This window comes from Mobula hypostoma, chromosome 16 (assembly GCF_963921235.1).
Source record: "Mobula hypostoma chromosome 16, sMobHyp1.1, whole genome shotgun sequence".
Classification (NCBI taxonomy): domain Eukaryota; kingdom Metazoa; phylum Chordata; class Chondrichthyes; order Myliobatiformes; family Myliobatidae; genus Mobula; species Mobula hypostoma.
This window is the reverse complement of record NC_086112.1, coordinates 49,386,727-49,402,690: the sequence shown is the minus strand read 5'-3', so window position 1 is coordinate 49,402,690 and position 15,964 is coordinate 49,386,727. Positions and strand designations below refer to the sequence as shown.

Genomic DNA, 15,964 nt, shown 5'->3' with positions numbered 1-15,964 from the left:
TAAAAGACAGACCTTTCTCGTCAGTGAGTCTGTGCTCCACCTTTCATAATTTTTGTGCTCACTAAGTAGAGGATTGAAGTGAATGCCTTTATCCAAAGCTGTGGGGAATGAAAGATAGCAATAAAGTAATCAAACAGTGACTGCAACTAAAACCACTTTCCCTTTTCTTGGGTTGCTTCATCTGGACAGATTGCAGCAGCAATAATCTGCTTAAATGTTCCTTGGGAGCTTAAACAAGAAAAAAATCTGCAGATGCTGGAAATCCGAGCAACACACAAAATGCTGAGTTCCTCCAGCACTTTGTGTGTGTTCCTTGGGAGTTCAGCTTGGATTGCTGCGATCTGCGTCTATCATTCATGTCCAACCCACAGGTGTCATTCACGCAAAGTTGCCAAACAGGAGGCGTTTTTCTTTTCTGCCGTAACATTAATGAAACTTGTGAAAGATGAGGAATGTGTGCAAAGAACCTGATGAAACTATTAATATGATTTAATCAGTGCTCCTATTGGCTAAGATGTATTTTTGGAATGTAATCTTGTAAAATTGCCTTTGATAAATACTTGGCTGAATTATTCTTCCTGATAATTCTGCTTGCCTGCCTGCATGAATGACTGAATCTGATTCTGTACCATGTTTCCCAGTGAGCATTTCTCTAGTGGTGCAGCAAGTTACACTCCAGTAACCAGGGTTTCATCCTGACATTGAGTCTGTGTGGAGTTTCCACATTCTCCCTGTGACCTCATCACATCCCTCTGGTGTTCTGGTTTGCTCCCATATCTCAAGGGTGTTGCTTCGTAAGTTAAATGAACCACAATAATCTGCTGGAGCATGTGAGAAAGTAGGTTAAAGGGAAGTAAGGGAACAGAACTACTGGGAGTGTATTAAGTGTCAGTGCAATAGGACAAATTTCCTCCTCTGTTCCAGGGAGAAGTACTTTGAATATGAAAAACTATCATATCAAAACCATGGTTCAAACAATAAGTTATGGCTATTTATATGATACCTGCACCATCACACATTTATTGCAACTGTTCCTCTGATTATTATTTTTTCAGTGACCAAATCATATGTTCTTTCATATCTTCTGTTGCCAATGAGTACAGACCTCAAAGTGTTCGATGCAGAGATATCAACACTGGGCATACTTAGATTGCGATCAATAGTCAAACGAAAGAGGCAGAATGCAAACCCATTAAAACAAATAAGACTGTCAATTTTTTCAGAGTGATATGTCAGATTATATAACCAGTAGTTTTAATGCTATTGACTTGATGTGAGTAATCTTAACATTAGGGACATCATACTAATTAACAATGGAATGAAGAATGAGATATACTGTAAATAAGACCTAAGAAATAGGAGCAGGAGTGGGCCATCTCGCCCGTTGAGCCTGCTCCACCATTCAATAAGATCGTGGCTGATCTGACCATGGACTCATCTCCACCTACCTGCCTTTTCCCCATAACCCTTAATTCCCCTACTATGCAAAAATCTATCCAACCTTGTTTTAAATATATTTACTGAGGTAACCTCCACTGCTTCATTGGGCAGAAGATTCCACAGTTTCACCACTCTCTGGGAAAAGCAGTTCCTCCTCATCTCTGTCCTAAATCTACTCCCACGAATCTTGAGGCTATGTCCCCTAGTTCTAGTCTCACCTACCAGTGGAAACAACTTTCCTGCCTCTATCTTAACTATCTCTTTCATCATTTTATATGGTTCTATAAGATCTCCTCTCATTCTTCTGAATTCCAGCAAGTACAGTCCCAGGTGACTCAATTTCTTCTCATAGTCTAACGCCTTCATCCCTAGAATCAACCTGGTAAACCTCCTCTGCACAGCCTCCAAAGCCAGTATATCGTTCCTCAAGTAAAGAGACCAGAACTACATGCAGTACTCTAGGTGCTGCCTCACCAGTACCCTGTACAGTTGCAGCATGACCTCCCTGCTCTTAAATTCAATCCCTCTAGCAATGAAGGCCAACATTCCATTGGTGTTTTTGATAGCCTGCTGCACCTGCAAAGCAACCTTTTGTGATTCATGCACAAGCACTTGCAAGTCTCCCTGCACAGCAGCATGCTACAATTTTTTTTACCATTTAAATAATAATCTGCTCTTTCATTTTCCTTCCAAAGTGGATGACCTCACATTTACCAACATAGTATTCCATCTGCCAGGCCCTTGCCCACTCACTTAACCTATCTATATCTCTCTGCAAACTCTCTGTATCTTCTGCAAAATTTGCCTTTCCACTCAATTTAGTACCAACAGTAAACTTAGATACACTACACTCGGTCCCCTCTTCCAGATCATTAATGTATATTGTGAACAGTTGTGGCCCAGCACCAACCCCTGTGGCACACTGCTCACCACTGCTTGCCAACCAGAGTAACACCCATATATCCCAACTCTCTGCTTTCTATAAATTATCTATTCCTCTATCCATGCTAATACATCACTCACAACTTTATGCATCCTTATCTTATGGATAAGTCTTTTATGTGGCACCTTATCGAATGTCTTCTGTAAATCGAAGTAAGTAATGGCCATCTGTTCCTCTCTGTCCACGGCGCTCATTCTATCCTGAAAGAATTCCTGTAAGTTTATCGAACAGGACCTGCATTTGCTGAACTCATGCTGCATTTGCCTGATGGATCCATTTCTTTCTAGATGCTTCAGAATTTCTTCTTTAATGATAGCTTCAAGCATTTTCCCAAATACATATGTTAAACTAACTGGCCTATAGTTACCTGCCTTTTGCCTACATCTTCTTTTGAACAGTGGCGTGACATTCACCATCTTCCAATCTGCCGGGACCTGCCCGAGTCCAGAGAATTTTGGTAAATCATCACCAAAGCCTCCACTATAACTTCTACCATTTCTTTCAGTACTCTGGGATGCATTCCATCAGGACCAAGGGACTTATCTATCCTCAGGCAGGCAGATTTTCTCAGCACTACCTCTTTAGTGATAGCTATTATATCAAGGTTCTCACCTCCCATCACATTCATAACATCGCTCTTTGGCATGTTAGATGTGCCCTCCACCGTGAAGACTGACACAAAATAGTCATTCAAAGCCTCAGCCATTTCCTCATTACCTAATATCAATCCCCCCTTCTCGTCCTCCAAGGAACATACATTCACTTTAGCTAACCATTTCCACTTTATATAATTATAAAAACTTTTACGATCCGTTTTTATATTTTGTGCCAGTTTATTTTCATAAACTAGCTTCCCTTTCTTTATTGCTCACTTAGTGGTACTTTGTTGTTTTTTAAAGTCTTCCCAATCTTCCAGTTTCCCACTACTTTTGGCAACTTTGTATGCACGAGCTTTTAGCTTGATGCTTCCTTTTATTTCCTTAGTTATCCAAGGCTGACTCTCCCCACACTTACTGTCCTTGCTTTTAACTGGAATATACTTTTGTTGAACACTGTGAAAAATCTCTTTGAAAGTCTTCCACTGTTCCTCAACTGTCCCATTATATAGCCTGTGTTCCCAGACTACACTAGCCAAATCTTCCCTCATCTCACTGTAGTCTCCATTGTTTAGGCATAATACACTGGTTTTAGATTGAACTATTCCACCCACCCTCCATTTGTATGAGAAATTCAATCATACCGTGATAACTTTTTGCAAGAGGATCCCTAACTGCAAGATCACTAATTTTACCTGTCTCCTTGCACAGGACCAGATCTAAGATAGCATGTTCCCTTGTAGATTCAGTAACATGCTGTTCAAGAAAGCCATCATGGATGCATTCTATGAAGTCTTCCTCAAGACTGCCTCGACCAACTTGATTCACCCAATCTATGTGCAAGTTAAAGTCCCATATGAGAACTGCTGTTCCATTCTTACAAGTCTCAGTGAATGATTGTTCTTCTCCAGGAAGTGTCGGCCCATCCTCAGTTCGGCCCTAGTAGGGACTGAGGGTGCGCAATCATTGTGGTGGTATTTGTTGCTGCATCAATTAAATACAACATGGTGTTGATTTGGTAGCAGGTGCTCAAATGCATATAAATGATCAGGATCAAGATCTCAAAGGCGTTGTGCAAAGATCACAACCTCTGGTAACCTTTGTCACAGAGACCAAAAACATCAATCACAAACGGGTGAGATTCATAGGAACCAGTTCATAAGGAGTCTTTATCAAAGCTGCTATGCCTTGGGCCCTGTTCAAGAAAAGGGCTGTTGACCTGCAATTGCTGACTACAGGTGCAGTCTATGTGGAATCCATGCATTCTCCCCGTGACTGCATGGATTTCTCCGGCTGCTCTGGTCTCCTCACACAACCCGAAGGTGTGCTGCTCGGTCGAATTTTAAAGTATTGTTTTAAAACGCTCCTAGTTTCATGTCAGTGACTTGTAGAACCTGGGGAGAATAAGTAGCATAATTCAATGGTTGATACCCGGGGTGGACTCAGAGAACCAGGGGCACTGTGTATGTGCTGTGTGACACAGTAACTCCATGCCATATTGATGGACAGATGGTGGAAGTGAAGTCCGACTGAGAGTTCAGGCAGTGATCCAGCTCAGGATCCACAGGCAGAAAGAAGACATAGAAAATATTTAGTCAGTTTGTTTCGATGATTTGGTATACTTCCTGGATGCACTGGCACCCTTGTTGGACCAACAGCTTTTGAAAGCTTTCCCAGCAGCTTGGGCTGGATCTGAGATGTCTCTCCTAGTGGCATCAGCTATATATTTTATCATTTTGCTTCCCAGTTTGGACACTTTCAACAGACTGTTGGCATGCCATGTGTGAATACAGGGTAACTCTGAGAACTTACACAACAGGAGCACTCGAGCTATAGTCCAGTTAGTAACCTTCAAAAGTTATCTTTTTTTTTTGTTCCCAACAGAAGAATTCATACCATGCAAAGCCAAAGGTGCTGTGCAGTTTATTGTGAATGGTTAATCTCTTTGCGTGTCGAATGTCTCACCACCACTGTGGCTTTGAACGTAACAGAACTTTGATTACTTCTCTGGGAATACAACCATGTGAATGCAATTTGCAAGGTTAATTTGCTGGTTGAGTTGGTGGTGAGGAAGGCAAATGCAATGTTATCTTTCTTTTCGAGGGGATTAGAATGTAAAGGCCAGGATGTAATGTTAAGGCTTTATAAGGCACTAGTGAGGACGCATTTGACCATATAATACAATCATATAACAATTACAGCACGGAAACAGGCCATCTTGGCCCTTCTAGTCCGTACCGAACTTTGGAGTATTGTGAGTAGTTTTGGGCCAGCTTATCTAAGAAAGGATATGCTTCCATTGGAGAGGGTTCAAAGAAGGTTCACTAAAATGATTTTGGGATTGAAAAGATTATCATATCAGGAGCGTTTGATGGCTCTGGGCAAAGACTGATGTGACGAAACCAAAAACAGTGGCAGCGATTTGTCTAATATGCCAGCAGGTGAAGCCAAGGGGATGGCCGGTGAGCCCCTGGAGATGAATCTGTAGAGGTACAGGGACAGACAAGATTTGAAACATGGACAACTGGAAATCCAAGTTCAAGGAGGATCTGAACCCCCCCCCCCCACCAAAAGAAGGGAAGGTGGAATTAGAGGAGGAGCACTGTTTTGTCTAAGCCGCATGGGTGCTTGGCCACGCAGTAACTAAAATGCTCCCGAGCACATAGCCATTGTTGCTGTGCAGTTGGAAAGACAGATGAAAAAGAAATTATATAACGTGAAAGATATTCGTTGTACTGTATTTCATTATACCCTTCATTAATAAATAAAATCAAAAGTATGTGATGTTTCAATTTTCATTCTAAGTATTCACAGTAGGCGTATTACAAAAAAAGCACTTAAAGTGCTGCACATTTTTCAGACCATGCAAAAAATTCCTGCTCAGATCAATGGTTGGTCCGCACAGCTATAAAATAAATTAGGGGTTATGTTGACGAGGAGTTGGGGAAGGTATGAGTACAATAACCAACTGGACCACTGGAGGCGGGGGGGGGGCAGATTGTGGCGTTGGGGGTGGGCAATATGCGGTGGGTGGTGCTTTCAGGAGAACAAGGAATGGTGTGTCCAGTCATTAACTAAAGGGGAATGGTAATGGGCTTATCTACACTGCAAAACTGGCCACGACATTGCTGCCGCTCCTCGTCTCAACAGTGATTACTAATATCTTTCTCAGAATGTTGTATGAATGTGCTTATCATCTAAACATATTAAAGCGTTGGGTGTGCTCATGGATTTCAACACACTCAGTCATGGGAGCACTGATTCCCACCCCTCTAAATGACTCTGAATACTGGGCATGGAATGAACCCATCATGACTCTGTCAACTATGATGATTGATGGGACTGCGAAAGGGGATCCGTTTAAGGGATGGTATGTACTGGCATATATGATCAGAGTAAGACCAAAGTACCAATGTTGAATGTAATACAATCCAGGAATAATTGCCACTGCTGTTACAATGAGCAGGTTCTGATGGGGAATAGCTCATGTACATATGGTACTATGGTGAGAATTTGCTGTTTTGGGCCAGATTTTTTCCCTACGTTGAATGGCACCCAGGCCTACCCTTGGCTTCCCATGGGCTAGTCTAGCTGTTGTTACCTGGGGTTTGCTGTGCCATGTATGTACATATTGAAGATCTGGCCAACCACAGGACCCATACGTCAAACCATCAGAAAAAGGTCTCTCGGAGGCTGATCAGTTCTGGATGAACTCTTCCTCCAATATAATATTGCCCTGTTATCAAGGGAGGTCACCCTAATGGCTTCAGGCAGATTAGAATGGCATTGGATTATATCCTGGCAAAGGAAGTAGGTGCCGGTGCCATAATAGGTCAGGAGCATCGTACATGCATCCTTTTTGAGTCAGAGATTTGCCTGACCATGTCCAATGGTTGTTAGATAAGATATCGTATGTAATGCAGGATATCAGTTTCATCACTTTTACACAGCGTGAGGATTTTGGTGGCCCTTTGGAAGGCCAGGAGGCTGATGGGTTACCATAGTGGTCTGGGGTTTTACTATAATCATTTTGCTTTTATGCTCAGTAGGTTTGCAATTTGCCTGTAATATGGTAGGACATCTGTGTGGGTTGTATTAAAGCCTGTGGGCTGAATGTAATGGGGTTGAAACATTTGGGAATGGAGGAATTATAAATGGTTAATCTCAGTGCTTGTTGAATGTCTCACCACTACCGTGGCCTTGAATGTAACAGAACTTCGATTACTTCTATGGGAATACAACCATGAGACTTACGTGGGAACATGAAGGTTGAAAGCAGGGGTGGGTATAGTAATGTGATGAGTAGTGACAGGTGATGATTGGTTTTGGTTCCATGGTTTGAGATGGAGCCATGTGTTGGCACACTTACTGTGGTATTCCATATCAGTTGAAAGGGTATAAAAGTAGAGCGGTCGAGGGACTTGAGGGTAGTTTCTCGGGGCCCCACAGACAGAGTGGATGTGAACTGCACTGCGAATTGGCAGAACGGGAAGTGTGCTGTAGTGAGAGGGGCATGTGCATACCTAGACAAGAATCTTAATGCTTGATCTGTTCTGACCCAATAAATATAGCTTTAAGAAGATAATCGGGGTTTATGTCTTTCTGCCAATCCGGGCCAGTCCAAACCTTCAGTTGTAACAAAACATGCAGAAGATGCAAGATTACTTTAAGTACTAATAGAAAGGGCAAAGAAGTTAGGAAACTTGAGAATCATTGAAGAAATAGTTTCATTCGCCAATCCTTGAATTGCAATTCGATCGTGTTCACTCCGGCACTACGTGCAAGTTGAAGAATAATAATATCGAAGCAGCCTAGAGGCCAATCAAGAAGCTCTTGGGAAGCAAGTGCTCAAGGGGCACTTAAAACCAGAAACACATAACAACCCTGCTCGCTATGTCAGTTCACTTATGTACAGTTCTGAATGAAGAACATACTCATGCATTTGTTCAAACAAATTTCATCTCTAGGTTGAACAGACACAATAAAATCAAAACTGTCAGTATGACATCAACAAGAAATAATATAATTTCAAGCAAAACAAGTACATTTATTTTCATACCAAACATGTCAAGGTCATGCAATTGGGAGATAGGAACTGTAGCAGAAGTTTGTAAATAAAAAGATATTAGGCTGTAGTCAATGACAAAACCTGAATTATTTGTTGAAGTCAAATGATCTCTCCCAGAGAGGAATGAAGTCTGGATGAAGATTTCCTTGGTCATGACATTGTGTTGGTGTTGGATCCAGTGCTGGCATCAATAAATTATTTAACATATGTGAATTGGTCTAACAAAAAAACAAAAGACCCCTCCAAAACAGCCCAAATATTTATCCAACAACTACACGTGTAAGGAGAGCAGGAAGCCTCCAAGAAAAAAGCTACTAGATTAAGTTCATAGCTGTCATCCATTTATTGTGTATTATAATACTTTATATATTTTGCACCAATGCTCCAAAAATGAGGGGAACAGTGTGGGGCAAATTTATGCATCAACATTATATTCTCTTGATAGACATATGTTCTATACTGTAATCCTGATCTACAGGCAAATCTTGTAGTGGGACTCCTTTGCAACAAAGCAAGATGACCAGCTGAAAGATCCAACATTATGATCAAGTCAGCATGTAATTATTAAAGTGAATGCCATTTGTATTATGATTATTACATTAATTCACAGCATAGGAAATTGAGTTTGCACACTTTAATTTCTGCACATTCTTTAAAAATGGTTAGTAAAGAGTGCAGAGAGAAAACAACCTTAGGAAATTTATTAGTAGCTACATTCAAATATTAGTTGAGGTCATGCATTAAACACGGTGTTAGGGACTCAACAATCCAACAAACCTGTGGAAAATTGTAATATAGTAACAATGAGTCAAGCACCTTTTTGAAACCAGACTTTGGAAAGGTTTTGATTCTGGACAATATTCCACCTGCTCCCTCATTCTGGAAACCACAATTTCAAAAAGGAAAATTGAACTTCTGTTTTAAGTATCTGCACACTTAATATATATGATAGCCTATTCAAATAAAAATTCACATTATTTGTTTTCAAAGCATCGAAAAATTACTTATGCTATAAATATTATTATTTAAATGGAAATAAAACTAGTACAAATATACCAGTAATAAAATGTGATGACATAAAAATCCTAATGATCTTGGTAATATTATGACAATAATTTATTCAATCTAGGACACTGCTGAATAGAATTTGCCCTTTTCACAGCAGGGCTGGCGGGAAAGAGGGCTGGTGATCATAGACTTAAACTGGACTTGGTTCTTCAAAATGTCACTGAAAAATGGCTAGTGCATGTTTCATCTCAAGACCCTTCATCTGGACTGATGTTCTAGATCAAGGGTCTCAACTGAGTATATGAACAATCCATTTCTCTCCATAGATGCCACCTGACCTGCCAAGATCCTCCATCATTTTGGGTGTTGTTTCAGATTCTAGCATCTGCAAGGTCTTGTATCTGTGGATAGTGTTCAGCCTAGTTTCTTCGGAGTATTTTTGGAGATCTTTTAGTTTTTTGAAGAAGCATCCATAAAGATAAATTAGGGTAGGCGAGTGCATGTTTCTTATTTGGACTTTAGCAAGGTCCTGCATAGTAGGCTGATCTGGAAGGTTTGGTCCCACAGAATCCAGGGAGAGATAGTTAAGTGGATGTAAAATTGGTTTGGAAGTAGGAAGCAGAGGATAATGGTTGAAAGTTGTTACTGTGAACGGAGGCCAGTCATGGGTGGTGCATCATTGAGATCATTATTGGGATCTTTATTATTCAAAATACTCAGTGGCCACTTTTTAGGGGAAACCTATAGCTCTGCTCATTATTGCAAATAGCTAATTAGTCAATCATACAGCAGCAACCCGATGTATAAAATTATTCACACATGGTCAAGAGGTTCAGTTATTGCTCAGACCAAACATCAGAATGGGGAAGAATTGTGATCCAAGTGACCATGGACTAATTGTTGGTACCAAAACGGGGTAATTTGTGTATCTCAGAATCTAGTGGTCTCCTGTAATTTTCATCCAAAATATTCTCTAGAGTTTATAAAGAATGCTGCAAAAAAATCCATTAAGCAGCAGTTCTGTGGGCAAAAATGCTTTGTTACTGAGAGACGTCAGGGGAGAATGGCCAGACTTCATTCAAGCTGACAGGAAGATGACAGTAACTCAAATAACCACATGTTACAGCAAAAGGGGATCTGAAAACGCTTCCAACCTTGAAGTGGATGGGCACAGGAGGTGGCTAATGAAGTGGCCACTCTGTGTAGATTTCAAGACAGATAAGTTGCATTTTAGAAAGTCAACCCAGCGTAGGACCTGTACTGTGAATACTAGGGTACTATGGAGAGTAATGGAACGGAGAGACGAAGGAAACAAGTGCATTTAGACCATTGAAAGTGGCTTCACCAGTGGATGGAGTGGTGTAAAAGGCATTTAGCATGCTAGTCTTCATCAACCATGGCACTGAGTGCAGGAATTGGGATACTATGTTGCAGTTGTTGGTGAGGACAGGATTAGAGGGCCTGAGCTAAGGGGAGAGGTTTCTCAGGCTAGAAACGTGGAGAATAAGAGGTGATCTTATAAAAATGTTTCAAATTATGAGTGGCATAGATAAGGTGATGGAAAATCTTTTTCCCAGGGAAGGGGAGTCTAATACCCTGTAGTAGGGGATGTAGATTTAGGGTCAGAAGGAAAAGATCTGAAATGGAACTGAGGGCCAATGATTTCACACAGAGAATGTTGAGTACATGGAACAATCTGCCAGAAGAAACGGTTGATGCAGATGCAATAGTATCATTTAAAAAGCACTTGGATAGGTACATGAACTTAGAGAGATATGAGCCTAGAGCAGGAAATTGGGACTACTTGGGTGGGCACCATAGTCAGCATGGACTCATGGGGCTGAAGGGCCTGTTGTATTGTTCTGCAACTCTATGATTCTAGTTTAATGTTTGTGGTGTTTAAAACACCACTTGGTCCATAAGAGTTTATTTCCTTAGCGCAGTCCTTCTGGATGTAATGAAAGTGTAGACTGCAGATTTTTGACTAGAATGTGGTGGCAATGAATGACAATGGCCATAGCTTGTGACTTCTCCTATCTGTTTTTTTCTCAGCATCACATCAAAACCATTGTTGTGTACCATAAGCACTCGTCAGAAAACATGGACCAAGTTCCTCATGGCAGCTTAATTTCAGTGGAACTTCAGGAACTATTAGCCTCATAAAGGCTTTGCTACACTTAGCACCTCACAGGTCTTCCTCAGGAATTTGGGAGCCCAGAGAGAAGGGTGGGATGTACTTGTCAGCTGCTGTGGGGCTGCAAGGTGGTAACAGAATTTTCTTGTGCCTTCTCCCTTTGCCCTCATTGCCTACAGCAATTGGCAACTAGTACCGTCTCACCAACTAGTACCGGAAGCACTGAGCCAGTTACTCACTCTTTCTGCATCTGCTCACTCTCCTGTCACATTGTTTCTGTTCACTTCCAACTTAGCGGCTGCTTTGGGTTGCAAACTATTCTCAGGAATGGAACCCTGTCATAAGCTGGGAACTGCCTGTCCACGTCATACTTCTCTGTCTCATTTCGACCTCTGCGTTATTTCTGCTTGTTGAAAGAGGAACTACAATACCACTAGTCAGCTCTGCCCTAATTCAATGATATTGCAGCCATTAGGCTTTTTACTAGTATCCCATCACCATCAACAGAGTTTCCCCAGTCATGGGAAAAAGCTACTTCTTCAGAAATGTGATTTCAGGAAGGCCTGAAATAGAACATGCAGTGGAAGAAGCAATAAACTAGATCAATTATTTAGACAAATAATAGACTTTTCTTGATAGCTTGGCCTCTGCACTTTGTAAAAACACTTTGCTCGTGCAAAAATTGTCGTACACCTCTGCAGAAGGGGGATCTGCTAACAGCACAAAATGGATTGAATTGAATCTAAGTAACTGCTTTGTTTTTTGCCTTAAAGTTTCAGAATTAAAACAAAAAAAGGCCACTTTACATTCACTTCCTTTCCATTCTTTGGAGTTCAAAAATTCCAAGAGGTGCTCATCCACACAGAGAAAAACGTGACCCTCAGCTTGGTAAGGAGGTACATCTGATATTCAGTTTTGTAATTGGCTCTGTCCTTTGTTTTTCTTTCCTTTCCAATATAAACAGATTTTAATGGATTATTTAAAAACGCAGACAACAGGAATTCTGCAGATGCTGTAAATTCAAGCAACACACATCAAAGTTGCTGGTGAACGCAGCAGGCATATTGGCGAGACCCGACACAGACTGGGAGACCGCTTTGCTGAACACCTACGCTCTGTCCACCAGAGAAAGCAGGATCTCCCAGTGGCCACGCATTTTAATTCCACATCCCATTCCCATTCTGACATGTCTATCCACGGCCTCCTCTACTGTAAAGATGAAGCCACACTCAGGTTGGAGGAACAACACCTTATATTCCGTCTGGGTAGCCTCCAACCTGATGGCATGAACATCAACTTCTCAAACTTCCGCTAATGCCCCACCTCCCCCTCGTACCCCATCTGTTACTTATTTTTATACACACATTCTTTCTCTCACTCTCCTTTTTCTCCCTCTGTCCCTCTGAATATACCCCTTGCCCATCCTCTGGGTTCCCCCCCCGTTGTCTTTCTCCCCAGGCCTCCTGTCTCATGATCCTCTTGTATCCCTTTTGCCTATCACTTGTCCAGCTCTTGGCTCCATCCCTCCCCCTCCTGTCTTCTCCTATCATTTTGGATCTCCCCCTCCCCCTCCCACTTTCAAATCTCTTACTAACTCTTCCTTCAGTTAGTCCTGACGAAGGGTCTCGGCCTGAAACGTCGACTGCACCTCTTCCTAGAGATGCTGCCTGGCCTGCTGCGTTCACCAGCAACTTTGATGTGTGTTGCTTTAATGGATTATTTCTCAGTTTTCATGCGCATTATTTCCATTTAAATTAGAATTGACCTATGAGGGATTTGCAGGACAGAATTAATTCCTGACTTGGTTCCAACCTGTTAGTTAGGACATTTAAGGAAATTTACACTGAGAAACAGTCTGTCAGTGAATAAGTAGTTTTTTCAGTAGGCTTTATAACATTTTTCAAATAATGTTATCAAAAATATCAAGTACTAGCATCAATAATAATAATCACTGCAATAATAACAGACCCAGAAATTTTGTATTTTTGTAAACTTGTTAAACAGCACAAAATTAGTCCTTCAACTATATTTTCTCAGAAAATAAAGTTTGTAGCTATATCAATTAATCTCAAAATGAATAATGACTACTGATTGTAGATCTTTCTGTTTATGTTTAATGCTACTTATTAAACCAGCTTAGAGTGTAGTTGGGAAGTAGGAATTTAAGCAACATTGTCTAAAATAGTGAGCAATTTGCAACTGCATTCATTTTTTTGAAGCAGAGGTGCTACTTTCGCAAGATAAATATTTAAATTTGAAGAAAATGTCATAAGTTGCTAAACAATAAGGAAGCAGTAGATTTCCATGGTTTTATCACTTATGGCTATAAACAGAAAGGAGAAAAAAACTATGGATTAAAGAGCAATTAGAAACATAAATGATAATTGAAAAAGTAAGCAATAAATGGATGAATTTATTACAGTCATAGTAAGAAGAATGGAGTGGAGGTGAGTTTCTGTGATAAATGCATTTGAATTGTCATCCAAGTACATACCTGCAAATAAAATTGGTATTGCTGGATACATGGAATATCAATTAAAATATTAATACAATAAATTAAAAGTAAAATGTTGCTATAATGCCCCACCTAGAACATCATGTGTAATTCTTGTCAGCACACCATACAAATGGATAATGCAAGAAAAAGAATAGGACTTAGGTTTAGGAATTTAAACTGTGAAGATGGTTAAAATGTTGGACTAAATATTATTGAAGATGTTGAAAACTTAAATTAGGTCACCTCAGGGTGTCTAATACTAAAAGACAATTAGAGGTAATATGACTGGACTTGCATTCTGAGGTACAGACTATTGACTCACAGTTTGAATCTTTTGGCAGCTGGCAAAATAAAGTCACATAATGAAACATGGAATTTAAAAAATAGTTGGCCTTATCAATAGGAACAATGAAATTCCTGCACTGTTTAAATTTGGTTCCCTGGTATCCCTTGGAGAAGAAAATCTGCTGTTTTTATCTGTTTTAAACTGCAGATTCACAAGTGTGGATAATTATTAACTGCTTCCTCTGTCCCAGTTCAGCAGGGAATGCAGCAATGAATACGGAACTACCCTCTACGTGTGAGAGTAGAACTGTTCACAAGTGGGTGAACAAAATTAATAGTGAGGAGGGATTTCAAGCAAAATTATCTCTTGGAAAGAGATAACCGGACAGGTTTTGTTACAAATAAAAGTGGGGCTAATAGCGTCTTTTATTTATTGTTCAAATGGGACAGCTACTACACAAGACACACATGCAGCTAAATGAGGGAAGCAGAAGCTGCTTTCCCAGAATTCATTTCCCCTGTAATGGCTGTTGACTGTCTTGCCTCACCTTTCATATAGATCCTTTATGTACTCTATAGATGAGGGTTAAACTCACCAGGAAAGATTAGGCATGTTACTCTAGAAGAGGAAATTATTTAATGTGGTGGAAGTCCTAACTGCTGCTGAACAAGGCCTCCAGCACTAAACTGTAATGTAACTTCTACCTACGAAGAGACTCATTCTTTACATTTTAATTACAACTGAAAGTTTAACAAGTTATTATCTTAAATGTCTTTCCATCTCTTTACTCTCTGCATCTGATTTGACATACAGACTTGAACACAGGGATATGGTAGCAGAGTGGCTGCTTTACTGGACTGGTGGGTCCATCATTAGACCAATAATTGAGAAGATTCATTGAATGATCCACCAGCATGAGTTTAAATCTCACCATTTAAGTACAATAAGTGTAAAGCTGATCTTAGACGATCAGACCATGTGTTTAATTTATTGTCAATGCCCGGTTGGTTCATTAGAATCCTTCAGAAAAAAAAACTTTCAGCCCCACCTTGCAAGGGTGTTGCAGATTTATACTTTTACAAACAGAAAAAAGGAAGCAATTCTCAGAACTGCAGTGTAGCAACTAACTGTGAATTACATCTTTACGAATTGAAGAGCACAGCGGAAAACTCCAGCTGTGAGTGTTTTATACATACGAGGGGTGATTGATAAGTTCGTGGCCTAAGGTAGAAGGAATCAATTTTAGAAAACCTAGCACATTTATTTTTTTAACATAGTCCTCTCCTACACTTACACACTTAGTCCAGCAGTCGTGGAGCATACAAATCTTGGACCTCCAGAAGGTGCCCACGGCAGGGGTGATTGATAAGTTTGTGGCCTAAGGTAGAAGGAGATTATATATACAGCTCTCATTACATGCACATATAGTTCAACTCCTTGAGTGATTATGCAGAAAGTTTCAGGTTAATAACTCATCAGTTAATAAATCATCAGGGGTGATTGATAGGTTCATGGCCTAAGGTAGAAGGAGATGAGTTATTAACTTCAAACTTTCTGCATAATCACTCAAAGAGTTGAACTGCTTGTGCATGTAACGAGAGCTGTATAAATCATCTCCTTCTACCTCAGGCCACAAACTTATCAATCACACCTGTCGCGGGCACTTTCTGGAGGTCCAAGATCCATATGCTCCATGACCGCTGCAAAAAATGTGTAAATGTAGGGGAGGGGGGCTATGTTGAAAAACAAATGTGCTAGGTTTCCTAAAACTGACTCCTTCTACTTTAGGCCACAAACTTATCAATCACCCCTTGCACAAGAAATGCTGAAAGAATGAAGAGGTGGTAAAAGTCACTGGAGACTGCGGATTACGTACCGCATCTATTTACCTGGGCTGCAATCTGTACTATGAAAGAGTTGAGTGTGAACTCATTTGTAGGTGAGGGGAAGGAACTATAATAAAATCTATTTCATATTCGATATAGGGGCACT

At 40.5% G+C, this 15,964-nt stretch overlaps 1 protein-coding gene across 5 annotated transcripts in view; it reads right to left on the bottom strand.

The window, feature by feature from the left end:
- The window catches only part of syk (spleen tyrosine kinase), a 132,417-nt gene that overhangs the window by 33,662 nt on the left and 82,791 nt on the right, over positions 1–15,964 (bottom strand). For 4 of the 5 annotated variants that reach the window (XM_063068928.1, XM_063068929.1, XM_063068932.1 and 1 more), the window contains one exon: positions 8,864–8,926. The exons of the other annotated variant lie outside the window; for it this stretch is intronic. In XM_063068928.1, coding sequence (XP_062924998.1) covers positions 8,864–8,926 — 63 coding nt within the window. The remainder of the gene's footprint in view (positions 1–8,863; positions 8,927–15,964) is intronic. 5 annotated transcript variants of the gene reach the window in all.